The following is a 27991-nucleotide window of genomic DNA, read 5'->3' as shown; positions in this document are numbered from 1 at the left end:
ATTAGCGTCGGAACGATAGAGTAGTCTGGCCACGTTCTGGCTCTGCCAACTCTTTCACTCTGACATCAGGGGAAATGGTGATATCGGTCTTCGTGCCAGGCGTGATCAAAATGAATTGTCGCCCGATAGACCGTCTGGCGGCAATCATCTGCGCAGAGAATTAGTGTATTGTCCCCACCCTGGAAGTTGCGGACTCACAAGCATGTCAATGGCCATTTTCCGATTGATATGGTCCATGTATACGTCGCTATTGACCGAGGTTAATAAGAGAGCCAAAGGAACATCCGAGTTACAACGTACAATTCATCAAGGCAACGAATAGGGGAGCCCATGGCTTCCCAGAGAGCCAACAAAAGACACACTTGGGAAAATGACTTTTCACCACCGGAGAGTGTCTTCGCACCTCGTCCAGTGCTGTCATCTTTGGTAATATCGGGCTCAACCTGAAAAATGGGTTAGGGCTAGTCAATTTGACTGCTGGACCTCGGAAGATGAGCTATCCTTACTTGTAGATCCAAGCGTTTCTCGCTATGGTCAGCCAAAAGCCGACCACGGAAGCTTCGCTCACTGAGCAGGTAGGTGAATTGAGCTTTGGCTCGAGACGAGATGTGAGACCGGAAGATTTCCCACCGTTTTTTACGGTTACCAAGGGTATCTTTGAAGATCTGTTATAAGATGTTAGGGTGAGAGCATATTCCAGAACCGTAAAAAGGATAATGGATACCTGAGCCAACGTGGAGAGTTCTTGGAACTGTTTGGTAGCTCGTACATAGGCTGCCTCAGTTCTTCCTGCTTCAGCAGCAATTTCTTCCCGAGAAGCGCCCAACCTAGAATTTTTATTGTTAGATCAGATCACTGCAAAAAAGAGGCAAAAGAAAGGTACATACTCCGAGCTGTAGCGCTCCAGGTCTCGGATCAGCCGATCAAGCTTTCGATCAAGACTCTCTGGGGTTTCTCCTTCATCCACAGAAACTCGAGATGAGACCAAGCTTGCCTTCTCGTTGTATTCGATAATGCGCGCTGCAACCTGCTCTCTTCTGCCGTGAATAGTTGCCTTTTCTTGCTTGTCCTTTTCAATATTGGCGATGGCGGCGTTCTTATCACTGAGAACCTTGCTTTTCTTGGAGTTGACCAACGTGTGCTCGCTTTCGGCAACTCGCAATTTTTGTTGAAGGGTTCCAAGCTCAGAATCCTTGGAGGACAATTCCCGCCTGATTTCCTTCAGTGTCTGCATAATGGTCCCCATGGCCGCCTCGCTGTCTTTGTATGAGCCTTCATTCAGTTGCTTCTCATCTTCTGCTTCCCTCAGAGCAGAATTAAGCGCATCAATGCGTCCGTCTTCTGCATTTTCTTTATCGAGGGCGTCCCTGAGTTCTTCAGCATAGTCTTCCTTGCGTTGCATGGCAATTTGGAGTTCTTTCTCTCTTCTCCCATGTCTCACATATGCCTGTTTGCAGGCATCGACACGCGAGCGAGCCGCAACCATTTCTTGTTGGAGGTCGTTCAGCTGGTGCTTGAGGTCATCAACAACATCACGTTGTAGACTAAAAATAAGATAAACACCGGTTAGTGGCAAGGTCGACTCAAACGTCAAGTCCCCGTCCTTATAAGCTCGTACCTGATTTGTGAAGCCAGGTCTGATTTCATGCGCGGGGGATTGTTGTACATCGACACAGGAGCTTGACTTGGTTCACCAGCTCGGCTGTATGACAGATGTATTCCGCGGCGTCTATCTCTCTCATCGATGGAGTAGCAGCGTTTCACATTCCTTGGGCGTGCACCATCGAATAGTACGGAGGAAGCTTCTTCTAGCCTTTCAATCAACAGCATTTGCTCAATGCCATGGTTAATGATCAGTTGTTTCAGAACTAATTCGTTGTCAATCTAATGAACAGTCAGCAGTGATAACTATCCTCGATTCTAGAATCTCAGCTTACCTCAAGAATTCTCAAAGCAGTATCGAATTGAGGATCTGGTTCATGTGCTGAGGTATCCAGATGGCCACCATTACCAATAAATATCGGAGAATTACTATCATGGGTTGTATTAGCCACTGAGCCTTCGCAAAAATCTTTTGCGATACACAGATATACTTACCAGCCCACTTGTCGCATGATCCTGGACAAGATATTCATGTCTCTATTTGACGTCACAATGAAACTGCCAAGCGTACCGCCGAACGAACTCTCCAGGATGGAGGACCATTTTGGCTGTAGTAGTGTGACGTGGTGACCGATTGGACCGACAGGTCGAGATTCGAAGGATCGTTCTTGCTCAATGGCCTTGAGCAAGTCTGGCATCTTGGGATGAAATCCGGACTGCCTTGCTCCACCGTCCCGGGTGAGTGTTTTCAATCTGTTCTCTGCCTGTTCAAGTTCCATTCTCTTCGCATCAACGGGTCCTTTAGTTGCTTTAAGGTCCTCTTGAGAAGATTCGATGTCTTCTCGTAGACCGTTTGCATCCGAACGATGCTCATTGTATGCTCTTTGAGCGGCAGCAGCGTCGTTAACAGCCTGTTCACACGCCTCTTGCTTTCGGGCATAACCTCCGCCGCTTGCATCGGCGAGACGCTGATTCTCTTCGTGAACCTTTTGCTGTGTTTCCTGGATTCGAGACTCTGCTGCTCTGAGGTATTCCCTGATCTGACGCTGCTCGGCCTGATAAGATAATTAGAAACTAGTTAACTAGAGAAGGCCGGAGACTTTACTTGTAGATCATGTCGTCTGTTCATTTCCGCCTCCAACTTTTCCTTGATCTTTTCCTTTTCGCCTGTAGCTTCTTCCAATGCCGTAGCAGCTCGCCAAGAATGTTCAGCAGCAGTTTCACGCTCTGTCTCGACGGCTTGGAATGCATCATCAAACCTAGCGAGTTCGTATTCCGCGTTAATAATCAGCTCATCTGCCTTCGCAATTTCTTCGGTCAGTGTGGCTTGCATCTGAAGCTTATTAGACAGTAGATCTGGAAATGAGAGTAAATGGCACTGACTCGTTCTTGCTCCTCGACCTGAGCCCAGACCATTTGGCTGCGGAAGTTCCTAATACGAGCTCTCAGGGAATCGTGCTGGTCAGAGATCTGTAGCTTTTTCTTCGCTGCATCTTTGCGGGTTTCAAGTACACGGATATCCTGTGCCGTAGTTTTGAGTTTCTCCTCAATCTGGTCGACAGATTCCTCGATCAACCGATAATCCTGATCAAGCTGTTCGAGCTGCACACCTTTGACGAAGAACTTGTATTTCTCGGCCGGACTTGAGGTGCTGAGAAATTGACGAGCCATGTCCTGAGAGAGCACGTTCATAGGATTGTCGATCTGCAAGGAGAAATAGTCTGTAATGGCGTCCAACTCGGCTTTTTTGGTGGAAACTATGCGCCCATTGTCCGCCTTGATCTTGAATCCACTAGAGCCATTTTTGGAAAAATGACGTTCGACGATGATAGATTTTCCATAATCATCGGACATGTAGGCACCATCACCTTGGTTTTTGATGCGAACAATAATTGTGCCATTCTCTTTGCCCTCTTTGATGAAGTTTTTGAGGCTTTGTCCTCGGTTTGTGGCAGAAGCTTTTCCACCAAGACATAGAGTAATGGCGGTCAAAATAGCACTCTTGCCGCTACCATTCTTTCCCACAATGAAGTTGATCAGAGGGCCCAGTTCCACGTTGAAGTGGTCATGGCACATGAAGTTGTAACACTCGACGCGTTCCAGAATACCATGTTCAGCAGGCACGTTGGCCTCCTCAATGAGATGAGCATATTTATCTTGAATTATCTGTGTTTGGCGGAGTTCTAACTCGTCCTCGTTGTCGAGAAGCGCGTCGTCGTTGACGGCGAGATACGTTTCTCGAGGGGTCTCGTCGTCTTCGGATTCTGACAAGTCAGATGTTCGTGGCCGTTTTCTCTGTTAACGATGTTAATATCTTGTCCACGATCAGAGCTCAAAAATCATACCGTATGAGGAGAACTCATGGTGGACTGATCGGAGACATCGTCGGAGTCGGAAGAGACCTGCGCACGCTTGAGGGACGGCATTTGAAAGGACCGAGGATATCGACAAGCTCAGCAGCTAGCGCATGGCCAAGAGTTAGGGGTCAGTCGAGGGTGGTTGTAGACACATCGAGGCACTGATAGTCGCGTCGCGCAAATCGCGTCAAATGTGGTCCTTACTAAGCAAATTGATAGGCGGGGTTTTTGCAGATAGGACTATAAGTGCGATAAGAGTGCAATATCCATTCCATTATAGTCAGGCGTAGAGCACACGCAGGCAAGATTAAAATTTATAGTACCGTGAAAATTTAGATCAAATTCAGTGTTATTTCATTATTCTGTGGATGATCACCATGTCTGAGCATATTTCTTATCATTATGGTCAGCCGAGACAGCTGGAAGAGCGGATGTCTACCGTATGTCGATGAAAGAAGAACAGTAGTAGTGTTCTATACTGAGGTAGGCTCTTCCGCAACGTAGTGCAGATAGGCTCCCAACAGCTTGGTTCCCTCAATGTAGTTTCTCTTGTCAAGCTTCTCGTTGACGGAGTGAGCGGCATCAGTCGAGCTTCCCATAGGAAGAAGCAGGACATTCTTGCCAGTGGCTTGCTCAAAAGTCAATGTAACGGGAATGCTATTAATGGTTAGAGAAAATGTCAATGTTTGATAGATGGTGAATCTTACCTTCCACCCTCGCGAGTCATATCAGGCTCAACGCCAAAGACCTGCTGGACAGCCTTGCCAGCAGCAGAGAAGTTCCAGTGCTTCGGGCTGGCGACCCACCACTTACCATCATGCTGCAGCCACACATCCAGAGTGTTCTTGCTGTTCAGCTTGGCAAATTCGGCCTTGACGTGGTCAAAGACGAGCTTGTTGACGTCGGCACTCTCCATGTTTGGAACGGTGCGAATCGAGAATTTACCAATGACCTTGGCAGGAATGACTGTCTTGGCACCGGGAGCAGAATAAGCGCCCTCGACACCGTGAATAGACAAAGATGGATATCTCCATCTGGCCATGAGAGTGCGCTCCTTGGTCGGGTGGATGCCAGTCTCACTGCCCAATGACTCGTGGAGGTTATCCATAGTGTAGCTGATGTTTCCATACAGGGTCTTCTCATCCTCAGAAAGAGGAGCGACAAGGTCCATAAGACCCGGGATCAAGATGTTGCCTTGAGCATCAACAAGCTTAGACAGAACGTTGACCAGATCGGTCATGGGCTCGTGGGCGGAGCCGCCAAAGACACCACTATGCAGGTCCTGTGCGGGACCCGACACGCTGACAGAGTAGTAGTTGCAGCCGCGCAGGCCGTAGGTCAAGCAAGGCTTCTCGGTACCGAGCCAGTAGTTATCAGAAATGCAAACAGCATCAGCGTCCTTGAAGAACTTCTTGCTCTCGGCTTGGATGAAGTCATCTAGGCCCTCGGATCCATACTCCTCCATACCCTCAAAGCAGCAGAGCAAGTTGACAGGGAAGTCGATGCCAGCCTTTCGGTGAGCATCAATCACATTGAGCCATCCAAGAACGGGGCCCTTGTCATCTGTGGAACCACGGCCGTACATGCGATCCTTCTCGTCGATGGTCAACTCGAAGGGCTCAGTGGCCCAGCCGTCTTCCTTGAGAGCCGGCTGCACATCGTAGTGTCCGTAAACAAGAATGGTGCGCTTGTTCTTATCGTTACCATATCTCGCAATCACCACTGGGGGAAGCTCGAGGTGCTCCTTGCCGGGCTGCTTGCCCAATGGACGCTGGTGGACCTCGGCTCCGAGAGCTTCAAGCTCATCGGCAAGGAACTGAGCCATCTTTTGCGAACAGCATATCAGAAGAGAGTATTGTACTGGGGGATTGAGCCCTACTTACACGGAAGACATCCTTTCGGTTCTCATCCTGTGCGGAGACGGATGGGATAGCAACCGCCTTTCGCAGACCTTGACAAAAATCAGCTTATGGGGGGGGCATTGCAAAGATTGACAGGTGACAGTCAATGTGACGTACGATCGATGAAGGAGTTAGACGAGTCGTCTACCCTGAAGAAATGTCAGTGTCTGAAGAGGAAGACTAGAGAGCTTGACTTACTGCTTGAAAAAGGGCTCCAGCTGCGGCGCCATTTTGGAATCACTGATGTACCCGTAGTAGAAGCGACGAGAGGGAAGCCTAGGAGAGAAGCGATAGAAAGCGAATTTTGCGAATGGAACGCGACGGAGGGGAAAGAGGGGCATGTCCGTCTCTGCCCTGAAGTAACCGGGGAGAATCCATTGTCTCGAGTGACTTCTTATCACGTAATTTTTTCACCCTATCACAGTCTGGATGATTCAGAGCTAGTTTTGACAGTTCCACTTTGGCCAAGCGAAGCGGTATATTTATATTGATTTTGATGGTTCTGATATAGATATCTCCATATTTATATGTGACTATATCCATGTGAAACGGAAATTGACATAAAAAAAAATGGTATGAAATACAACAATGCTACATAGCTCAAATACTAGAATACATGGTTTTCTTTACAAAGTCCAGGGTCCCCATTCCTGTCTATGGGGCCCTACATCTCTCAAGACTCATAGCCAGTGGGTCACGCATACAAAGAAAAAAAGCCGTCGCTGCCGCTGGCACACTATGCATCTCGTCCCCAGGCCTCCCGCCTCAACTGTCGGTCCTCCCGGGCCATGCGACGCTTAGGACCCCAGCGCGATTGCACGGCTTCCAAAATCCGAGCTTGGATCTCCCTCTTCTCTGGACTAGCCTGGCAGACCATGGCAATGAAAACGGGCGAGCAATCAAACCGCTTAGCGAGCTTGTTTCGGCTCCAAGTCATGGGGTCATTCAACCGGAGATTGCGGATTTCTTCAACGTCTGAAGGGGTGAGGTGATATTTCCTCTCGGGCATGGATTTGTAAACGCCGGGGAGATCTTCGGCGTTGGTGGTCACGGTAGTAGGGCTCGATGCTCTGCGAACATCATCGGCAGGCAGAAACTTGGATGGGGTGTGATAGACGGATGGAGCGCTTGATGGCGGGTTGTGGATAATGTGATCACGGCCCTGGTGAGATGGGTCGAAGGAAGCATCTGGTTTCACACGTAGACGTTGCTTGGTTCGTCGGTATGAAGATTGGTTTCGTCGGAATCCTAGCGCCAGCGAATCTGACAAAGAAGGTAGAAGAAATGGAAGCGTGAGGAACGGCCGCTTCGTCGCGGCAATGGAGGTCGCCATGGTCCCAAACATGAGCCAATTGGTCAGAATCTAAATAGAAGTGTATTATAATTAGTCAAGCTCACCAGTGTACGATTGATATTTCGACATTGACATACGAGGTGAAAAGGAGGGCGAGCTGGGGGTAGATGGACCAGGGTGGACGTGTTGGGTGTTCCAAACCCAAGCCCGAACTTTTTTCCCCTGGTCTCGTGACCCCCCTGGACCTGGACGATACCAACTCAAAATTACAGGGTATTCCAAATACTCAATACGAAAGTACGTCAATGTATTCCCGACCGTTAGGGAATTGATCACCTGGTCTACATTCCCCCCATGTCATCTTCTATTCTATAGTCTCACCACTTTACACTTTCTTGGTCATGGAGGTTTGACAGTCATTATCGCCATGTCGGACTCTATGGAATCTGCGGACTTGCGCCAGTTCTCGCAATCTCCTCATTCATCGGATCAGAATGTATCGGACTCGAGGAGTGGAAGGGCCCCGAAGCCTGCCGCTTTATCCTGGAGCCAAATGAAGGACAAACAACCCGATCTAGGGTCTACCACATTCGAGACGAATAAGGACATAGGGAGTAGCATATCGCCTGTGAGCTCATCTGAAGTCCTGCGAACACCAAACCAAGATACGAGATTCATGAGGCATCCTTCCTCTCCTGAGAGCTCGTCACAACTGCCACCCCGCTTGCATTCTCCCGCCTCTCAGATATTTGAACGAAGCGTACAGGAAGATATAGTATCAGCACAAGCATCGCCGTCGATACCCGCGCATATTCGCACAGAGAACTATATCCCTCCTGTCCTTGAAGCTTCCTCGGCTGCCATCACAGACGACCACCTTGACCCAGACTCGGTTGAGATCGTGACCCATAGCCTCCATCAGCCAGCAGGTGTTCCATCTGCAGAGCAATCAATGTCGTCCTCGGCGATTGATGCCCATCATCTGTCTGACATAGAAGATGCCTCCTCAAATTATGGAGCGCTAGACACCGCCGATGTGCGTCGGTTGAGCTTTATCTCCTTTGCAGATGTTGTCAATGCCGAGCACGCAGAAACAAATGAAGGACATACCAGTGTCATGATCGGCGAGCGAGGTATTAATCGATCACCATCCCCATTGCGGTCTCCCTCTTCTTCGCATGGGTTCAGTTCTTCCCCGCCAACAAGCCTTGCGACCTCATTCACAGGGCTTGACATGCCCCCCAATCGGTTGCCTGCTGTCAATTCTGCTCAAAGCCCGGTCTCGTCCAGTTTTGGCGGTGACCTCAACGTTGAGACGATGCGACAGGCCTTGAGAAGAACTGGCAGTGGTGATTTGGGTGGCGAGGCAAGCCAGGCCGTGAGTACCATAGGGATCGATGATGTCTCAGACCGCACATTTTAGCATATCGACCTCTCGTATACATCCACTCTTTCCACCTTTGAGATATTTGGCGTTTGACTGGGCAAATTATGGACGACGGGGCTGGAACACCATCGTGAATGGAATGCAATATCAGGAACTCGTAGGCTCTCAATTTTTCTTCCTGAGAATTCGTATTTTGAAATAATAATGCTGTCTATTTTCTACTTATCATATTTAATAACCCCTTTTGCGGACACCAGGATTTTAAAGACTGCATATCCTCATTGATTGACCCCATGGTGCATGGAACGACTGGAGAATGGATGATCTCGTTTCTGTTCTCCAATACCTGGGAAGTAAGACAAGCTATATTATTCTGTCTCGTTTCACTTCCGGACATTCTGCACTGCGTCTAGAGCCCGCTGTACCCTAGCGCGTAGGTCTGACACCTCCTCTAGCCCAACACTAATTCTCACCAAATCAGGATCCACGTCGAAAGATCTTGCCTATGTATATGTTAGAAATTATCAGCAGATGTTTGAGGTGGTACATACCCAGTCCAATTCACCGTAATGGGCCAGCAAAACATACGGAGAGCTGAAAAGTTAGCGAGGTTCTTTCAAAGAGGCTCAAGCCCACTTACCTCAATGTGAAATTGGTGCCGAGGCTGGGACCCTTCAACACCTCCAAGGTATCATAGAAAGCAATTGCCTCATCTGTTGAGTGGAATGTAACAGAGAATAGTCCACCGTAGCCACCGTTGGGGTTGCGGAGGCCGTCGTAAAGGGGTTTTGTGGGACTGTATTTGGGGTAATACACATCTTTCACTATAATTTGGTCAGAATCACTGCTGATGTGATATTGATTAAGACTTGACGTACCTAGCGGAGATTCCTTCAGCATAGCCGTGATATTCTCAGAGGTGGAGTTGATCTTATCGATACGAGACATAAAGTCACGACTATTTCTCTCTAGGAAGACGGCATCTTCTGCCCAGTAAATGTCTTCGAAGTCTCGATCATAAATTTTCTTCAGGGCTGAATAGTACTGCCCATGGGGGTTGAGCACTGCACTTCCTCCCATCACATTGCTGTCGCCGCTAAAGATCTTTGTCAAACTGCTGACGACAATGTCTGCAAGGTGGAGAACATTGATATTGATGAAGTTGCTAATGGTCTCATCAACCACAATAGCAAAGTTGTACTGGTCTGCCAGCGCACGAATGCGTTTCAAGTCTGGTGTTTTGAGAAGAGGATTACCTGGCGCTTCAGTAAATAGTCCAAGGAAGCGTTCGCCGGCCTCCAATCGAGATTCCAAATCATCCAGATCTTCTGAGGAGCCGTGGCCATAGAAGACGCAACCTGGTCCCCATTTTTGAAGGATCTTTAGCGTATCCGTGTAAGGAAATCCGAAACAGATTGACGGCAATTCGCCCCGAGTAGCCAGCAAGGTCTGGTGAGCATTGAAAATGGCGCTCATGCCCGAAGGATGGAGGAGAACATCGTCCTCGGAAATGCCGGCGACACGGCCTTCCGATGAAGCGGTCTCTAGAGCTTCCGGTAGCTCGGCATCAGCCGTCAAGACACCTGCGATGCGTTTGCGAACAGCTAGCTTGGCCTGGTTGGCGAGAGAGGTACTGAGGTTTCGACCGAATCGCTCCTCAATGAACTGAGCATAGTCCCGCCCATCTTCAATTCCCCTGGGAGGGGAGTCTCCAATAGAACCATTTCTCGCTCCGTTCTTGGTTTGGTATCTCCGAGGACCCTTGCAAGGACGCTGCGAAATCGACTCTGTCGTTCCAGAGCCCTTGTCTTCCACCAAGAATCCATCCTCTAGGGCACCAAGGCAGAACTCGCCCCGTCGGCTCGAAATACCGTTTCCAGAATGCTGCCACACCTGTTTGGCAATGGAGGCGTATTCCTTTGGATATATGACACACGACAGGGTGGATGTTACTGCTGTTGATCCGGCTTCGGTCTGCGGGGATGGGACGAAGTTGACGATGCGGACTTTGTGCGCCTGCTCCGCAGGAATTTTTCCGAGCAAAAAGGATTGGCAAATGCGCGCCGTCTTAATTGATGCAAAAAGGGTCGCAGTCTCAAGATTCAAGTCACCGACGCGGCGGACGACTTCCTGAGCGAGTTGTTGAATAATAGGATGAACGAAGAATCGGGGATAGCCACACTTCATCTTGCTCATGACCCAATCTTCTCCTTCTTCGTAGCCAACATTTGCTCTCCATGTTGGTAGCGATACACTGACGGCCTTGTAGATATAAATTAGTACTGAAGTAAAGGTCCATGGAGGGGTCTATCGCGGGGTTCGAAAGATACATGGTCAGTATTTGGGGGCACAGTTCCTCCCAAAGCTTGCAACATCTCGAAGTTTAATCAATCTTGTCACGAAAGTTTGGATATGTGAAAATTAAGAAGAGAAAAGACAATGGAGGGATTGACTCAAACGATGTACTCAACTGCGACTTCGGCGATGTGCCCAATGAGTCAGCAATGATACCAATACCAGATTACCGTACCCGTTATCTAAAAAAAAAATCATTCGTTTACAAACTGCTTGTGACTCGAATGTTCAACAAGATGTCGGCACACACAGTCAAGCGACGGAAGCTTAGCCCTTCTCCAGACAATGGCGTTTCTTCGTCTCATCCCAATTCCTCGAACGACGCGAAAAGGACGTCGAACGTCACCGACAAAATGGATTCCAAACGACAGGCATCCCGAGGGAAAGATGAGCGCTCTGCAGAGCTTGCAATGGCCAGTGGCTTCTATAAATCCAGCTTCTTCAAGCTGCAGATGGATGAGCTGCTGATGGGATTGAGACCTAATTATGCTAAGCAAGTCTCCAAGCTCCAAGAAACCCTTCACCAGATCAAAACTGCCATCGAAAACGTGCCCGAGAAAGCTGCGCAATCCGTGTCCGATGCCGAGAAGGAGCTGCGTGCCTCTGGTCTAGTGGTCCCATGGCCCGAGCCGCGACCGCACAAGGATGTCAAGTATACCATGATGTATGCGAAGCCAGCGAACATCAACGTGGTGGGTAGTTTCGCTTTGAAGACCGGCGTCCGCACCTTGGAATCGCGCCCCGTTGATTTAGCTGTAACCATGCCAAACTCACTCTTCCAAGAGAAGGACTATGTCAATTTCCGATACTTCCATAAGAGGGCCTACTACATTGCGTCTGTGGCTGCTGGTATCCAGGAGACTGTGGCTGCTCTTGGGTTTGATGTCAAATTCGCTCCTCAGGACGGAGACAGCCTTCGTCCCCTTCTCTTGTTGGAACCGCGTCAAGCTGAATCGTCTCAAAAATCTATTCGAATCTTGCTCGCAATCGATCCTGCATTGTTCCCAATCACGCGAACACTCCCAATGAAGACCAACATCCGTCAAGGCTCTTCTGCTAACAGTTCTGAACCTGGCGAGCCGACTTCGTTCTACAATGCTAGCCTCCGCTCAGATGCTACCGTCTCTCTCTACCATAAGTCTCTTTACTCAGCCTCAAAGAAGTGCGAATCGCTCAGTGATGCATGCATCCTTGGACGCACTTGGCTGCAGCAACGGGGGTTCCATGCCCCTTTCCAAAATGGAGGCTTTGGAGGCTTTGAATGGACAGCGCTTTTGTCTCTATTATTTGAAGCTGGTGGGCCCTCGGGACAACCGGTTCTCTTGCCTTCATATAGTTGCTACCAAATCTTCAAAGCCACCATTCAGTTCTTGGCTGGCAGAGATTTGACTAATCCTCTGTTCTTTGGCCAAGAGGTTCCCGTTCCTTCTGGGGTCCCCGTTGTTTTTGATGGCCGCAGCGGCTTGAACATTCTCTACAAAATGAGTCCTTGGTCTTATGCGACACTACGCCACGAGGCCGCCACAACCTTGAAAATGCTCAACGAGAGCCGAGAGGACAACTTCGACAAAGTTTTTATTCTCAAGGTCGATGAACCAGCTTTAAGATTTGACCGCCTAATCTCGTTCCCTAGGTTGTTCAACGGGGACACTCTCCGAGCTCTCCATGAACAGACAGAGCTGTGGCAGGTCATTTCCAGGGCTTTGGGAGACCGTGTTAAACTTGTCTCCCTTGCTAGCCACCCCATTGATCCGTGGTCAGTCAGATCCAAGCCGAACAAAAGGTCGAGCCAGGGCGTGTCCGTGGGACTTTTGCTTGATGCTGAAAATGTCGGACGTATCGTTGATCACGGTCCACCCGCAGAGGAGAAAGAAGAGTCCGCCTCATTCCGATCTTTCTGGGGTGAAAAATCAGAGCTGCGTCGATTCAAAGACGGCAGTATCTTGGAAAGTCTTGTGTGGTCTGATCAATCTGATGAGTCCATCATCTACCAGATTCTGGAGTATATTCTTCAGAGGCATTTGCAACTTACAACAGAGGATTTCGGGTTCATGGGCGATGAATATGATCAGCAACTCAAGAATTCGGGTGATGGAATTTTGGCATACTCGAGCCCTGCTTTCCAGTCCGTCAACGACGCTTTCAAAGACCTAGAGAGGTCTATTCGCGACATGGAGGAAGTGCCATTGACCGTTCGTCATCTGGCTCCGGCCAGTCCCCTTCTTCGATACACTGCATTGAGACCGAACGGAGCTGCCGATGTTGTGCTTCAGTTTGAGAGTTCTTCCCGCTGGCCAGACGATTTTGCAGCAATCCAAATGACAAAGGTTGCATTCCTCCTCAAGATTGGTGACTCTTTGGAATCAACTGGCGCTGCTTCTTCCTGTCGTGTTGGTTTGGAGAACGAATCGAGCAAGGTGGTTAATAATGCATACTTGGATATCCATCACACTTCGGGAGTCTTGTTCCGCCTGAGAATTCACCACGACCGAGAGCAAATCTTGCTTGAACGCAACCTCAAGGATCGGACTCTTAGCCCTCGAGAACGGGAAGAGGCTGCCTACGCCCTCTTCGCCTACAAGAAGTCGTTTGTTCAAACCCCTCGTTTGACCCAGTCATTGCGAAGCCTATGCACTCGTTTCCCTCTGTTATCGCCTACCATCCGTCTCACCAAACAGTGGTTCAACTCTCACCTATTCAATGCCCAGATCAATGAAGAATTGATTGAATTGCTGACGATTCGGGCATTTACTCAGCCTAACCCCTGGGAATGCCCCTCAAGCGTCATGGCTGGGTTTTTGAGGACTCTCCACTCTCTGTCCCGGTGGGACTGGCAACAGGAACCGTTCATCGTTGACTTGGGAAGAGAGCTGAGCCCAGAAGTAACTGAAAACATCCGCACTCGTTTTGCTGCTTGGCGTAACATCGATCCTGCAATGAACAGCCTGGCGCTGTTTGTGGCTTCAGATGTCGACCCCGAAGGCGTAACCTGGACACAATATGAGATGCCCTCCAAGGTTGTGGCTGCGCGGATGTCGAGCCTGGCCAAGGCTGCTGTGAATCTGCTGCGAAGTCAACCACATGATATGGAGGTCTCTGATCTGTTCGATACCTCTCTTGCCCCTTACGACTTTGTGATCCATCTCCGCCCAAAGCTGTTCGGTAACCGTTCTTCAGTAGCCAAGTTCAAAAATTTGGCCGAGCCCCGCCCTGAAAAGATGGCAACCGTGAAGTCATTTGTTCGAGATGTGCAGGCCTGTTACAGCCAAAGCATCCTGCTTTTCCACGGAGACGAACGCTGTTCTGTCATTGCTGGAATTTGGAACCCCCAGACTTTGAAGTCGCGGAATTGGCACCTGAAAACGGCATTCTCAACAGGCCCAGCAGCGGACTCGAATACCCAGGTTTCGATCAATCAATCTGCCATTTTGAACGAAATTGCTCGGTTGGGTCATGGTCTCATTGAAAGCATCGAGATTCATGGCGCTGCAGAATAGACTTGTTATCTAATTAAAATTGACATTTGCATATACATCATACTTTGAGCTGTCTCTCTTCATTATAATACGTTAAATTTAATTGACCATGAAGCGTTAGATAGATATCTGTCTCTGTTTGACCGACTGTGATGTACTTGTATATTTCTGCCTGAGGTGTTGATAATTGATAACCTATCAATCCTCACGTTGTCGTCTTCTTTCACCTCCCACTTCTCTCAATGACGTCTATAACTCGGGGTCGAGGCCTCCATGCTTCATTACAGCCTTGGAGCAACCCCAGAGTCTATCACCAACTCCGATCCCAATTGCAGCCCGTCTGTGTGCGGTCCAGTCTACTCTTCTCAACCTCGGCCTCAAGCCAACAATCCCGCCGACCCTCCCCATCATCACCTTCATCCTCCGTCCCGTCTACCAGTATAGTCACAGCCCCTTCCAAAATTGAAGTCAATGCTCCCAGCAGCACATTTCCCGCGGATATCGTCGACCCAGCTCCCGTCTCTCCATCTACTGGACTTCCCGGCAAGCTGAAACGCTTTGTCGAAATTGGCCGCATATACCTTACTTTTTACAAGACAGGCTTGAAGAATGTGTACCGGAACTACCGCGTCTCAATTCCTCTCCGGAAAGTGCTGGGGCTCCCAGTATATCTCCCCGTGTCTCCTCCGCGGACAATTTCACAGAACAATGCCCCCTCAACAAGAAAAGAATCAGTACTAGGACGGGCGCAATTCCAGCTAGTCTGCCGCTCAGCCCGTGATGTCCGACGCATGATTCCATTCACAATGATTTTGATTGTCTGCGGGGAATTCACGCCGCTGATTGTCCCAATCTTCGGGTCCGCCATTACTCCAGCTACATGCCGAGTTCCCTCGCAGGTAGAAAAGGAGCGCGTGAGCGCAACCAAGATAAAAATGGCCGCGTTGGACGTGCATGTAACTGCGTCCAAGGACGCCTCTCTCAACCTGCTTCGATCTAGTAGTGAAGAGCAATTGCATCTTCTCGCTAAGCAGTTTGCCGACCCAGTTTGGGCAGCGAGTGCTGACCCTGCCTCTGTACTGCGTGCGGCAGCTGTTTTTGGTCTGGCCAAGCGCCATGATCGGGCTGCTGGGACACTTCTTGCTGGCATAATCTATCGACCCCGGCTCGCACGGCATATTGAGTACCTGTCCATTGACGACGAGATGATTCATGCTGGCGGCGGCGTTCGAGCTTTGAATGCGGCCGAGGTTCGGATTGCGGTTGAAGAGCGTGGTGGAGTTGATGTCTCTGCCAGTGCGAAGGATCGCAAACAGGCGGAGAATGTTGAAAGGCGCTGGTTAGAGCAGTGGCTGTCTATTCGTGGAGGTGGCCCAAAGTCCAAGAAGCAGTAGATCTAGGGCCTCGGGCTTGAGAACCTCTGTCTGTACAATATTATTATTTCTAGAAGATCTTTCGTATTAGTTCCAACCATTTTGAATCTCAGCATAATACCTCGGGAAGTCGCGCGATTAGAAATGTTTATCAAGAAGTCCCTATAAACCATGATTAGGAAAGCCGATATATCCCATTGAAAGCTGCTCAACTCAATTGCAAAGGCATGGAATGATTGGTTCGATTGTTCAAGTAAATCCAGTGATATCAAATTGGCGATATTTGCTAACATCGAAAGAAATAAACAAGACATGATGCGTATGACAACAAGATAACAATCCAACTTCGCTCGAAGACAATACTTGTGGCAATTTCGACCAAGTCAACGGGGGTATCAATAAACCAGCTCTCCAAGAAACAGAAAATCATGCTTTGAAACCAAAGCCGGCACTTAGACAGACACGTATTTCACTGGTTTAGACAATTCAAGCACCCGCAACTGCCGACACAGCAGCCCCAGCCTGCGCCTGCGCCTGACCACGGACTTGCTTTGCCCATCGCAGACCACAGCTGTTGCAAAGGTCACGATTTCCACTGGGACCGCGGCGCCACTCTGGGGTATTTTTAGTTCTGCACATGGCGCATGCCTTTTCAACGGAGATGGCGCTCTGCTTGCGCTTGCGCTTCTTGCGTCGAGCCAACAGGCGTTGCAGTTCATCTGCTAGGGTGCGGTTCTGCTTCTCCAGTTCACGCAGCTCAATTTGCCAGCTTGATCCGCGGGTGGGGTTGAGTTCTGTGAAAAAGGTTGCTGGGTCAGCAGTGGGTGAGATGTCGCGATTCCCGGTTGGCAGACCGTTAAGTCCGATGAGGGTTGAGAGATCGGGCATTCGTTGACCCAGGGTTCCGTATTGGCGGGGTGGTTGGGGGTCATCAACGGTGAGGGTTGTGCTTCGCGTAGTGCCTGGGACTGTAGCAAGGGTTTCGTTTCCAGCAGCTGAGATAGCGGTTGCGGTTGGAGGGAAAGATCGAGCAAATCGAATCTGGGCGACGAGGAAGGATGGCTTGACTCCTTTCCTAGCATCACCAGTATAGATGGTTGTATGCGCAGAAATGACATGTCCTTTCTTGTGTCGCATCTGGTGTCTGAAAGACGGAAGTTCCTCGATATCCTTGTTACTACCCGCGATGGTGGTCATGCCCGCCCCCTGGCCACGAGCCGCCGCATCCAAAGCTTGTATGATTGTGGCAGGACCACCAGACTCGGGCTCCATGATTTCCTGCAAGCCCTTGCCGATAAGTTCATCAGGCGAGCGGCCGAGGACCGGCTTCACCTTGGTAGTGATGAACAGAATGACTCCGGACAAAGAGATCTTAGCCCAGACATCGTTTTCAGCCAGCGCGGCGGACGAGCCAAGTCGGGCAATCTGATCTAGTGCATAGACTGGTCGGGGACGGCCGGTCATGACGAGATGTCTCCGGCCATGGCTCCGGTCAATGTGCCATGCACCATGACTCTCGAACCACATATATCCCCGGTATTTTTGTCTGATACGGTATACCACACTCACTGGAGCGGGTGTTGTGCTCGCTCTCAAGTCACGCATCACAGGACCAATATCACTGGGATGGCAGATAGTAGACAACGTCTTGCCAACCAGCTCGACTGGGTCATACTCGAGAATCTTCTGGCAAGAAGGCGATAGATAAAGGAATTCACCGTTAAATGAAACTACGTGGATCACATCATCGGTGTTCTCAACCAAAATGCGATCCAAGTAGTGACGACTGACTTCATTGCCAGATGAACTGACTGCATTGAGGATGGCAGTCACTTCATCATGACCAAATTGTGCCACCAGGTCTGGCCGAGTCGTGTACGCATCTGGTGGCGGGACCACATACTGAGGCAGTTGGTCCCGTTGATAATTAATGCTATAAGTGCCATCTGTGGAATGATCAGTAAGGTATATTCTATGAAGCGACCCATACATACCAGGGTTTCTCCTGGTAACGGCATCAGGCTTTTCAACCAGATCGACCTGGAACCCAACATAAAACCGATACTCCTCCGAGTCCCATTGGATAGGGATCATCGTAATGAGGTTCATAAAAGGCTGTCCACCCTTGCGATAGTTAATAATACTAGCTTGGATCTCACTGCGATCATCAATGGTAGAACGCAACCGGTGTACTGTCTGTCCATCGACAAAGGTCCGCTTCGCACCAGCGGCGATCTTGCCATCAGGCCCTTGAAGGAATCGACAGTTCCGACCAACAATCTCGTCCTTGTTATAGCCTGTCAATCGTTCAAAGGCCTCTGAGACATAGATAATAGGCTGATCTTCACGCAAGATATCACACATCACAAAGGCACAAGATAGATCGACTGCGCCAATGTTGATTCTGGGATTCGGGCGCATAGCCACGCGACCCTGGATCGTTTAGTAAATATCGCTATCAAGATGCATAAGCAAAGCTTACCAAAGCACCCAATACATCAAATCCACTACTCGAGTAGATACCGGTATGCTCGGTCTTGCCAATCTCGGGCTTTTCCAGCCCCGGCGAGATATCCCCTGGAGGCGCCTCCACGTTAGTATACCCTGTGCCAGAGACAACGGCTTGAGTCCCAGGCGCATAACTTACCTTTGGCGGGTACAGGTTTCTTGGGCTGGATCGCGACCGGTTGCGAGGTGCGGTACGGGCCTGTAGGCTGCAGCCGACGTTCCTGGGGTGGCCTTTGAGGGCGCGGCTGCTGCTGCATCTGCACTTGCGGCCGGTCACTCGTCTGCCCTGAGAAATCCGAGTCCTCGAAGTTTGCTGTGGAATCGGTGCTTGTGTCGTAGGGTTCCTTGCGCGCTAGCGGGGCCGACTGTGACTGTGGCTGCGGTTGTGGAACCTGAGAATGGGCATGGGGGTAGTAGTTGACCGGCATTGGTTGTGGGAAGGACTGGTAGGCGGACTGGAACTGGGGCTGTTCCATCTGCGTGAGGCCCATGGTGGTTGCTGGGTATGTTGATGGAATACTATAGGCATAGGCATTGCTGGGATCCATGTTTGAGGGCATTGAGACAGGGTTTGGCATCGAGTCGTAGGCGAGCATTACATTAGACATGCGTCCTTCCAGGTCCTCGGGTGGGCGTTCAAAGCTCTGCATGGGTATATTGGCGTCCTGGGGTAGCATGGCGCTAAAGGCATAATTGCCGACCTGGGGATAAGTCAAGTAGGAAGGATCGTGCAGGGGCGCTGAGCCCCCAGAGTCCCCGGAATCATCACGATCATAGTCGAGGCTGAAGTTCATAGAGTTGGCCATAACGTCCGTGGGGTTAAATGCAACGCCCGGACTGAGTTCCAGAGCCCCGGGTTGACCAAAGTCTGGGGGCCTCCACTGGGGCTTTTTGGAGTGTTTCGTCTCAGACTTGGTCTGTCTGGATGTCTCTGTTGATGTCTCTGTTGATGTCTCTGTTGATGTCTCTGTTGGTTGTCTTGGTCTTCGTGGTCTGTGGTCCTCCTTGACCTGGCAGAGAAGAGAAAAGGGTGTCTCCTCTTCTCAAAAGTACACTGTCACTTTGTGTGGACCCCGGAGAAGTACTGAGCGCCAATAAGCAACCGACAAACCTGAGCTGCAAAATTGTTGTGGATTCAAGCACCCAACAAAGGCGTGTATGGAGTACTACGTCTTGTTTGGTCTGTTTCTCGGTTATGAGATGAGCGAGATGAGATTGAGGAGTTGAGGTTGAGGAAAAGGTGGGAAAGTGTCAAGAGGCAAAAGCACAGTTGATCTGTCACAAATGCCAACTTAACTGCCGACACGAGTATCTCCAACCATCAAAGATCATACTGGTACAAGATCAGACACTATTGACTGAAATCTGAAGCATCTACTGTTTACTTCATGGCTGTATATTTCATGCATGTTAGGATCCTCTTATCTTAGCCCCTTTTCTTCCAGCTCTCCATCGCTTCCTTTTCTCTCCCTCTCTCTCTCTTTTTTTTGATCTCCAATGTTCTCCCACGTTACCCCATAGCGTGGCCATGGACAAGATCTCAATCACCATCTGTGGAGATGGCGGATGCGGTACGTTGCAGCAACCTTCTTCTTCTCCTGGGAATATCCCGATACCGTGATTCGGTGCCGCCTCTCCGGGTTTGGTGCGCGATCGAGATCTGATCAGATCGGGAATCAGGCAAATCGTCCATCACCCTGCGGCTGGTCCGCAGTCAATGGATTCATGAGTGAGTCTCCCTGCCCCTGCAGGAAACAGTCGCTGATACCTCATCTTTAGATATGACCCAACAATTGGTAAGGCAGCCCTCGATGCAGCAATTTCACGTCTGATCGATCGCAGAGGACTCGTACTCGGTCACCCGCAATGTCGACGGTCTCCCCTATTTCCTCTCCATCACCGATACAGCCGGTCAGGAGGAATACCGCGGCCTCTGGACGGCCTCTACGCTGAAATCCGATGCATTCCTCCTGGTCTACGATATCACCAATCCATCCAGTCTCGATACACTGGATCATTTCATGGACATGATCAATATGGAGACAGAGCAGCGCGTGGAGGACAACGAGCGATTGCGTAAAGAACTCCGGCGCCAGGATCCAGGTATCCAAATTGGCATGCCACTGCCGGTCAAGATTCTCGCGGGCAACAAATGCGATCTGAAAGATGATCGCGCGGTGACCTCACGCGACGGGCTCGAGTATGCGCGCAAACACGGATGCGGATTCATGGAGACCAGCGCGCGCGACATGGTCAACATCGAGGAGACATTTTCCCGTATGGCGCATCATAACAATCAATAAGAGCAAAGCTAACGGTGGTAGATCTGGTTCGTCGCGTTGTCGAAGCCCGTCGAGTTCATGGTCAACTAGATACACCACAGCCTCCCCAGTGCGCAGAGCCAACCCCTACGACAGCGTTACCGCCGACCACTGTAGATGCCGCGGCCGAGGGTCGAACCCGAAGTCGTATTTGGCGATTCCTCAAGGGTCGGAAGACAACGGAACCACATGAAGCCCAGGAACTTAATAAAACGGCAGCAGAAAAAAAACAAAGAAAGCGTTGTCTCTGTTGTTTCCGGTAGGAGCATTGTCTATATTTCTATCTGCATATTTCTGTATGTCCCTGTATATTAGCAGTCTGTGGATTGAAAGGCCCCTGTACATAGAACCTCGCCCTGGAAACATCGACCGTGTCGTACATGGAAGTATATCGAGAGCAAAGCGAACCCACCTTCGGCACGAATGGACTCGGAACGTGTCTCCGGGGAGTCCAGGGCACAATTAGTTCTCCACGGATCGAATGGCTCCAGACCATATGGCACGATCAGGCACTATTTTGACCAGAGCCAATGAGGGCATCCGCTGCATATTGCCATATTCACCCATTGCCTGAACTAGTAAGGCCCTCCGCCAAGCTTTGTGGACAATGAAGTAATGCATCGCGCAGGGCTTGAAGCCGGAATGTGAGCCGAGATAGCAGGATAGCATAGTAACCCCGGTCTAGACTGGATGATGCAACATTAAACATGAAAGACCACAAATTCTGTCCAAGCAGATCCGGGGGATTTACGAAGATCAGGTTTCAAGTGGTTAACGTCATGGACTCCCAGTGGCGCATGATTACTCAGATTATGCTTCGTTGGTAAGCAGGTGATGAATCACGATTTCGACTTACCTGTGCTAGCGCTTCGGAGCTTACCTAGGTAATGCTTATTACCTCGTGAATAGCTTTTCAATTTCGTCCATTTCTTCCTCCGTTAGACGGAAGATCCCTCGGCAGGATCTTGCCGAGTCGCCGTGCATAGAATTATACACCTTATGCAATGATACTGTTCAACATAAAATCACACACACACACACACACACACACCATCTCTTTACACGTTATAGCTTATAGTTTATAGTTCCGGTGTGCCAATAACGTTGACTATAATAGAATAATCATTCGTATCCGGAAGTGTAGTCCATTCGGATATACGTCAGAAAGACTCCGAAGGCCGAACAGGAAGCTCCGTCTCCGACTAGCGAACTCTGACCAAATGCCGAGTCTTCCAGACTTCTCCACTTCGAGTAATTCGTCGAAAATAATTAAAAATGAATAAAAATAATAAAAAAAAAGGAAAAAGAGTGGAGTACACGTTATGATTCGATCCGATCTTGTGCTTCTACATGTACAATAATCCATGACTCTTGTAATAAAAATTAGTTGTAAATCCGAAGCCCCCTCTTTTACTGTCCCTATATATGCACTGCTCCCCTTTTCTGACCCAGAGATCATCTGCAACCGTCTACTCATAACTTAATTATTCTTAAGAGTCCGGTTTTCATCCTCGACATTATTATATCATTGACATTGACGTCGATCACTCCTACTCGCCGGATCTGGAAGTATAGCTCAAAAGCTCAAAATCCCCCTCTCCGGGTCGTATCCTTTTTCTCAACAACTTCCCCATCTACATCATATATCATGGCAGCGCGCCAATCAACACCGGCCTCGGAGCATTCCCATTCCGACGGGGGAATTCGCAAAAGAGTATGCAAGGCTTGCGATCGGTGTCGTCTGAAGAAATCCAAGGTATGTAGCACAACAAGACGAGCAATCGTCCATAAACTGACCAGGATAGTGTGATGGATCCAGTCCGTGTTCGCGATGCCGAGCTGATAACGCCATTTGCGTCTTTGGGGAACGAAAGAAGGCGCATGATAAAGTGTATCCCAAGGGGTGAGCTGATATAAGCCATATACCGTTTAAATCCATACTCACCAGTCTCTTCTCTAGATATGTTGAAATGCTCGAGCAACAACAAAACTGGCTAGTCAACGGTCTCCAAGAACTCTATCGACGCAACCTCGAAGGCGAAGGCTGGCCTGGCGAGCGGCTGAAGCTCGAGCCCAACGGCCACCCGCTTACACACGACCTGCTTATGCGCCTCGGCGCCCTCGACAGCAGCAAAGGCGAGCGCTTTGAAGAGCATCCCGAGGCCCTGCAGCAGGATCTATGGCGCAGCAACACAGGCATGCAGCGACAAGAATCATCCGACGGAGGCTCCGATAGCCCACAGTCCCCCGCCCGCTCGCGCTTCTCATCCGATGCCTTCTCTCAACACACTATGCCACCAACGCCACCCACATATAGTCCCTCGACGCGCGCACCAGTCAAGACTGAGCCACAAATGCCCAACACTCCACAATTTGCGCAACCAATGCCATTGGGGGTTGTCAATCCCTTGGCTCTGGATCAACAGTGGCCCAACAACAGCTTTAACCCATTCGAGGATATGGATCTGATGTCCGCCGATTACTCTCACATGCCCTTCGACGACCAGCTCTCATCACCAATGTTCAACCGCCAGGTGCCCATGAACTGCCTGTCACAAGGATCCTATATAGATTCCAAGAACGAGTACGACGATTTCAATCAGTTCTTGAATCCGAATCCTACGGAAATTACCTCTCTTTGAGGGATCTGAGGCTCTCGACTTTAATGCCGTATGACGACACATGTATAACATCCTTACATACATGTTTCAATTCTCTCTTCTCTCTGGGGCTATTACCCCCCCCCGGTTTCTTAGGTGCAATTGGGTTTATGTACAGTGAATGGGGTTTCGGGGCGTTTCAAAACGGCGGGGGCGTCATACCCTACATGTTTTAATTGCAATCTAATGATGTTCTGTTACACCATGATCTCATTCTTTCTAGAAGGTGTTCAGGGACCGGAGTTGGGCGCCGAGCCTATACTACATGTATTGTGCTCCACAAAAATACGCCCAGCCTCTTTAACTTCGATTGACTTATCCCGGATATAATTCGGACTTAAAAGGATGACTGATTATGATTTTGGATGACTCAGCGGAACCCACTTGAGGCATTTGACATTTGAGCCATTTCTTTAAAAGTCGCCGAAATGCCGACTTCCCGATTCACGGAGTTTTATATTCCGATCCCTTCTTGATTTTGCTTTTGTTTTCGGCCGTTTTTCTGATTCGTAATACGGAGTTAAATGTGCTGGTTACAGTTGACATCTACCTCGTATAACGGGATGAAGTGTCGGAGGTGAAGCGTAATCAATACGTCGTATTCGGTTTCGCAACATAGCCTGGATTGAGGAGCCCCTGACATGAAACCTGTTTACCCCGTTGACCCACCGGGAACCATGCTGCCTAAATCTCGCAAATACTGAGAGTTTGGCAAAGTTGGCAGCACTCAGCCTTGCTTGGCTGGCACTCCGGGGTAGAAATCCTTCGGGCGCCGGAACCCCGTTTTGTCCGACCGGATGCTGACTGTCCCAATCCCGGGCCTGGGCAACCTTGTCGGAACGCAAACAATTTACTTGACTTTATACAAGTACGGAGTACGCAAGTACATTGAATTTGAACACGTGAATGCACATATGAACATGGGACATGGACCGATATGTCGCGGCTAATTGAGAGCTTCTGAGCTCCTGTTTAGCCTAATCCCCGATTCTCTTACATTTATGCTAAACGGAGATTGATCCCGCAGATTGCGGGGTTTTAACGTCATGTTGACCCTGAGAATATTAACCTTCCTCCCCCACTAATCTGGTCTGTCAACCATGTCTGTCCCTGAGCAAGCAGCATTTACCTTCCTGCCCTTGGGCGCCATCATTCAGGAGTTCCGTGTCGGTGACAAGAACATCGTCCTAGGCTTCCCAACACAGGACGACTATGTCAAGCACAACACCCCGCATTACGGTGCCACCATTGGTCGTGTCGCTAATCGTATCAAGGATGGCCTTATCCAGAATCTGAATGGCCGGGAGTACAATCTGACAAAGAACAACGGTCCCAATGCGCTGCATGGCGGTGAACAAGGCTGGGGCAAGCGTGTCTTTGACGGCCCCCACACCGTCAAGCGCCACGGCCGTGACGCTTTACTGTTCAAGTACCTTTGTCGGGATGGCGAGGAGGGGTACCCGGGCACTGTTGAGGTGCGCGTATGGTACACAGCCAGCAAGGAGGATGACGCCAAGACCGTGCTGACGGCAGAGTACGAGGTGGAGTTCATCGGTAATGAGTGCGATGAGACTGTTGTCAATCTCACCAACCACAGGTAAGATCTTACATTGCCTCAAAGCATATTTCAGCAACACCCACTCACAAGCATCAAGCTACTTCAACATCGGCTCTGGCCCCGATGTATCGGGCACCACCGCCCAACTCGCAACAGACGATTACCTACCTCTGGACGACACCGGCATCCCAGTTGGAGGAATTGCCAAATTCGGACGCGATGTGACCAAGCCCTTCGAGCTGACCGCCACCGGCGCTCACATCGACGACGTCTTTGTCATGGAAAAGGACGTTTCCAAGATCCCGTTGGACACACGTGGCTTGCCGCTGCGCCGCCTGGCGCAGTTCAGCAATGCGAGCACGGGCCTGCATCTGGAGGTTCACAGCACTGAGCCCGCGTTCCAATTCTACACGGGCAAGTATATCAACGTGCCCGAGATCAATGGTGCCCCGGCTCACCACGAGGGTGCTGGGTTCTGCGTTGAGCCCAGTCGGTTCGTCAATGCCATCAATGAGCCTGAGTGGCGGGGTATGGTTTTGCTTCGGCAGGGCCAGATCTTTGGATGCAAGAATGTGTACAAGTCGTGGAAGGCTTAGATTTCCAGAGTCGTGTGGATATGAGAATAGTCAAAAATGGCAAACACAACAAACAGAGACCAAACCATGTCAGATCTGGACTCGGCACCGAGGCAAGGTCCAGATGTACAGACAATTCCGAGTTTGTGTTCCGTGACACCTCCCCGATCCGATTTTCGGCCCGTAACACCTTCAGGTTTTTGACGTTTGGACAATCGATTAAATTAAAAAAAAAATCATAAAATAAACCGAGCTAAACTGAATTGGAAACATAAAACATCGAAACTCAAAAATAGACAATGCTAGTTTCAACGCCTATCACATTGAGCCGTAGAACCAAAACCAGGCAAACGCCTCGATTTCAAAGCAAGACCCCCCGTAAAATAAACCCCGAAAAGCCAAGACATTCTCAAATTCTCGAAAAATGCCCAAATAGGAAACCTCGGTAACGGATCCACCTCGGTTCCACAGGGATCCCGTTCGATGCCGTTTCCCGAGTGTGATATCCTCCGGAGAACGGCACCCACAACCGGGCCATCTCACGGATATATCACGGATATACATGCCACGGATGTTCCTCCAAACTTGCATAGTACCCAATTAGGCCTGGATCGGAGGATCTGCTCACTAGTCACGTTGACTATCTTTCCTGTGGGACTGCAAGCTTAGACAGTGTGGGTTTCCTGGGCTGCTGGGCTCAAGGGGTACATAGTCTATAGTGTGTGGTGCCGAGCATGGACCCGATAATGCGGTATGATGGCGTCGAACGGCCCGAATGGAGTTACTGTTCGCATGTACATGTACCTGGAAGTCCGTCCGTTCCTGGCGGTTGATTGGTTTATCGGATTTGCTAGTGATGATTATCGGTTTTGTGGATTTTGATCGACTGTTTTCCTAGTTGGGTTGTTCTTTGGTACATTCCATGCTCTTTTCGCGAAGATTATGGAGTCGATGATCTACACGAACCTTGAGCATTGCTCCATGATTACCATACAATATGAAGGGCCAGTGCGGTGAGATCTGCATTACCTGTCTACTGTACGGAGACCCGCAGTTCCTTTGCTGGAAGTTCTAGTGAAGGCTAAAGAGCATATAGGCTACTGTACATGGAGTCTATGGTGATCAATGGAAGATAGTCAGATGATAATGGTCAAAGCTGACGCTGAAACTAAAAGCTAGCTGTCTTTTGAACGCAATAATATGCCCAAACTAGCAACATAAGCCCCTAATTAACCAGAGCAAGAAGATCAATGTCTGTATACTTCCACGTGACCCGACCGGAACCGGAGAAGTTAGGAACTCCGGGCCGACGCACCCCGCGCGGGGAATTTCCAACTCACTTGATATTCAGAACAGGCCTCTTGGCTAATTGATCTACATCCTCGAATCTTGCATAATAACCGGCTACTCTACAATGGCTTTGGCTCACGGCGATCTACGGCACCTTCTGCCCGGCAATTACAAGGGCCTCATCACATCCTGGCTGGAAGAGGACTGTCCTAGCCTGGACTATGGTGGTTTCGTGGTTGGAGAGTCCGAAGGGGAAGCGCGTCTACTAGGCAAAAGCAATGTAAGCATTGATGTGCACAAACCCAATAGTATACCACGATACCAGCAAACTAACCACAAACTAGGGCATCGTCGCCGGCGTACCATTCTTCGACGAAGTCTTCAGCCAACTAGGCTGCACGTACGTCCACCCACATACCCCACAAAACAACATACAAAACAAACTGACAACCCCAGAATCGAATGGCACATCAAAGAAGGCAAAACAATAACCCCAATCCAACACTGCGCAACAGTCCGCGGCCCAATCCGCAAGATCCTCCTCGGCGAACGCGTAGCCCTAAACATCCTAGCCCGCTGCTCCGGAATTGCCAGCAAGAGCGCCTCAATGCTGTCCGCACTACGCGCCCAAGGGTGGCAAGGCACCCTCGCCGGAACACGCAAGACAACACCTGGTTTCCGACTCGTCGAGAAATACGGCATGCTAGCCGGCGGGGCGGATCCGCACCGCCACGATCTCAGTTCTATGACTATGCTCAAGGATAACCATGTGTGGGCGTGTGCTAATAACCGCTCTGCTGCTGATGGGGGTGTAGCGGACCCGTCGTCTATTGAGTCGATTGCGGCTGCGATTCCGCGGGCTGTTGCTGCTGCGAAGGCTACCGGTGGGTTCTCGACTAAGGTTGAGGTTGAATGCCGAAGTATTGAGGAGGCGAATGCTGCTATTGGGGCGGGGGCGGATGTGATTATGTTGGATAACTTTAGTGCAGAGGGGGTGCGGGAGGCTGCAGCTTTGTTGAAGAGAGAGTGGGCTGCTAAGAGGGCTTTCTTGATTGAGGTCAGTGGTGGGTTGACTGAGGAGAATGCGCCGTCGTATGTGTGTCCTGATGTAGATATCTTGTCTACAAGCTCTATTCACCAGGGGACGGGCATTGTGGATTTCTCGTTGAAGGTGTCGTTGCGGTGAAGTTGACATGGCGTGCATCATACAGTGCCTTGTTTGAATTTATCACCTGGACAAAAGATATTTACTTGTATAGCGTACATAACAAGAAACGAAAACATAATGGCCGCAATAAAACAGAAACGCCTTCCTCTCATGATCCTCGTGAATG

The 27991-nt window shown here is 49.9% G+C and overlaps 12 protein-coding genes across 12 annotated transcripts; 7 read left to right on the top strand and 5 right to left on the bottom strand.

Moving 5' to 3' along the window:
* Window position 1: 1 nt before the first annotated feature.
* N7508_005656 (DNA repair protein SMC6) lies at window positions 2–4028 on the bottom strand (the record flags this gene model as incomplete). Its single annotated transcript, XM_058463722.1, has 12 exons — window positions 2–148; window positions 199–247; window positions 301–443; window positions 507–665; window positions 725–827; window positions 888–1544; window positions 1619–1884; window positions 1938–2031; window positions 2098–2657; window positions 2708–2935; window positions 2986–3897; window positions 3948–4028. 12 exons carry the CDS (start codon window positions 4026–4028, stop codon window positions 2–4), a joined length of 3399 nt encoding a protein of 1132 aa, XP_058320200.1.
* Window positions 4029–4432: 404 nt separating this feature from the next.
* On the bottom strand, window positions 4433–6201 carry N7508_005655 (M20 family dipeptidase; the record flags this gene model as incomplete). Its single annotated transcript, XM_058463721.1, has 5 exons — window positions 4433–4616; window positions 4667–5784; window positions 5843–5910; window positions 5978–6009; window positions 6059–6201. 5 exons carry the CDS (start codon window positions 6199–6201, stop codon window positions 4433–4435), a joined length of 1545 nt encoding a protein of 514 aa, XP_058320199.1.
* A 395-nt stretch (window positions 6202–6596) lies between these two features.
* Window positions 6597–7193, bottom strand: N7508_005654 (mitochondrial 54S ribosomal protein mL58; the record flags this gene model as incomplete). Its single annotated transcript, XM_058463720.1, has 1 exon — window positions 6597–7193. The coding sequence occupies one exon, from the start codon at window positions 7191–7193 to the stop codon at window positions 6597–6599; it is 597 nt and encodes a 198-aa protein (XP_058320198.1).
* Window positions 7194–7581: 388 nt separating this feature from the next.
* On the top strand, window positions 7582–8577 carry N7508_005653 (uncharacterized protein; the record flags this gene model as incomplete). Its single annotated transcript, XM_058463719.1, has 1 exon — window positions 7582–8577. The coding sequence occupies one exon, from the start codon at window positions 7582–7584 to the stop codon at window positions 8575–8577; it is 996 nt and encodes a 331-aa protein (XP_058320197.1).
* Window positions 8578–8924: 347 nt separating this feature from the next.
* Window positions 8925–10916, bottom strand: N7508_005652 (cystathionine gamma-synthase; the record flags this gene model as incomplete). The annotated part of the gene is made up of 5 exons (XM_058463718.1): window positions 8925–9044; window positions 9093–9135; window positions 9182–9365; window positions 9420–10803; window positions 10872–10916. The coding sequence occupies 5 exons, from the start codon at window positions 10914–10916 to the stop codon at window positions 8925–8927; spliced, it is 1776 nt and encodes a 591-aa protein (XP_058320196.1).
* A 216-nt stretch (window positions 10917–11132) lies between these two features.
* Window positions 11133–14393, top strand: N7508_005651 (rRNA-processing protein UTP22; the record flags this gene model as incomplete). The annotated part of the gene is made up of 1 exon (XM_058463717.1): window positions 11133–14393. The coding sequence occupies one exon, from the start codon at window positions 11133–11135 to the stop codon at window positions 14391–14393; it is 3261 nt and encodes a 1086-aa protein (XP_058320195.1).
* A 221-nt stretch (window positions 14394–14614) lies between these two features.
* N7508_005650 (uncharacterized protein) lies at window positions 14615–15766 on the top strand (the record flags this gene model as incomplete). Its single annotated transcript, XM_058463716.1, has 1 exon — window positions 14615–15766. The coding sequence occupies one exon, from the start codon at window positions 14615–14617 to the stop codon at window positions 15764–15766; it is 1152 nt and encodes a 383-aa protein (XP_058320194.1).
* Window positions 15767–16231: 465 nt separating this feature from the next.
* Window positions 16232–19059, bottom strand: lreA (uncharacterized protein; the record flags this gene model as incomplete). Its single annotated transcript, XM_058463715.1, has 4 exons — window positions 16232–17691; window positions 17740–18178; window positions 18228–18322; window positions 18393–19059. 4 exons carry the CDS (start codon window positions 19057–19059, stop codon window positions 16232–16234), a joined length of 2661 nt encoding a protein of 886 aa, XP_058320193.1.
* Window positions 19060–19781: 722 nt separating this feature from the next.
* N7508_005648 (putative RAS small monomeric GTPase) lies at window positions 19782–20837 on the top strand (the record flags this gene model as incomplete). The annotated part of the gene is made up of 5 exons (XM_058463714.1): window positions 19782–19824; window positions 19934–19982; window positions 20033–20049; window positions 20096–20530; window positions 20578–20837. The coding sequence occupies 5 exons, from the start codon at window positions 19782–19784 to the stop codon at window positions 20835–20837; spliced, it is 804 nt and encodes a 267-aa protein (XP_058320192.1).
* Window positions 20838–22222: 1385 nt separating this feature from the next.
* N7508_005647 (Zn(II)2Cys6 transcription factor domain-containing protein) lies at window positions 22223–23216 on the top strand (the record flags this gene model as incomplete). Its single annotated transcript, XM_058463713.1, has 3 exons — window positions 22223–22330; window positions 22380–22477; window positions 22535–23216. The coding sequence occupies 3 exons, from the start codon at window positions 22223–22225 to the stop codon at window positions 23214–23216; spliced, it is 888 nt and encodes a 295-aa protein (XP_058320191.1).
* A 1118-nt stretch (window positions 23217–24334) lies between these two features.
* Window positions 24335–25388, top strand: N7508_005646 (uncharacterized protein; the record flags this gene model as incomplete). Its single annotated transcript, XM_058463712.1, has 2 exons — window positions 24335–24831; window positions 24890–25388. The coding sequence occupies 2 exons, from the start codon at window positions 24335–24337 to the stop codon at window positions 25386–25388; spliced, it is 996 nt and encodes a 331-aa protein (XP_058320190.1).
* A 1393-nt stretch (window positions 25389–26781) lies between these two features.
* N7508_005645 (nicotinate-nucleotide diphosphorylase (carboxylating)) lies at window positions 26782–27843 on the top strand (the record flags this gene model as incomplete). The annotated part of the gene is made up of 3 exons (XM_058463711.1): window positions 26782–26937; window positions 27002–27057; window positions 27114–27843. 3 exons carry the CDS (start codon window positions 26782–26784, stop codon window positions 27841–27843), a joined length of 942 nt encoding a protein of 313 aa, XP_058320189.1.
* Window positions 27844–27991: the final 148 nt, after the last annotated feature.

Source organism: Penicillium antarcticum, assembly GCF_028974205.1.
Source record: "Penicillium antarcticum strain IBT 31339 chromosome Unknown utg000005l_segment0_segment0, whole genome shotgun sequence".
In the NCBI taxonomy this organism is placed as follows: domain Eukaryota; kingdom Fungi; phylum Ascomycota; class Eurotiomycetes; order Eurotiales; family Aspergillaceae; genus Penicillium; species Penicillium antarcticum.
Note: the sequence above shows the minus strand (reverse complement) of the source record. Positions and strands in the feature narration are given on the sequence as shown.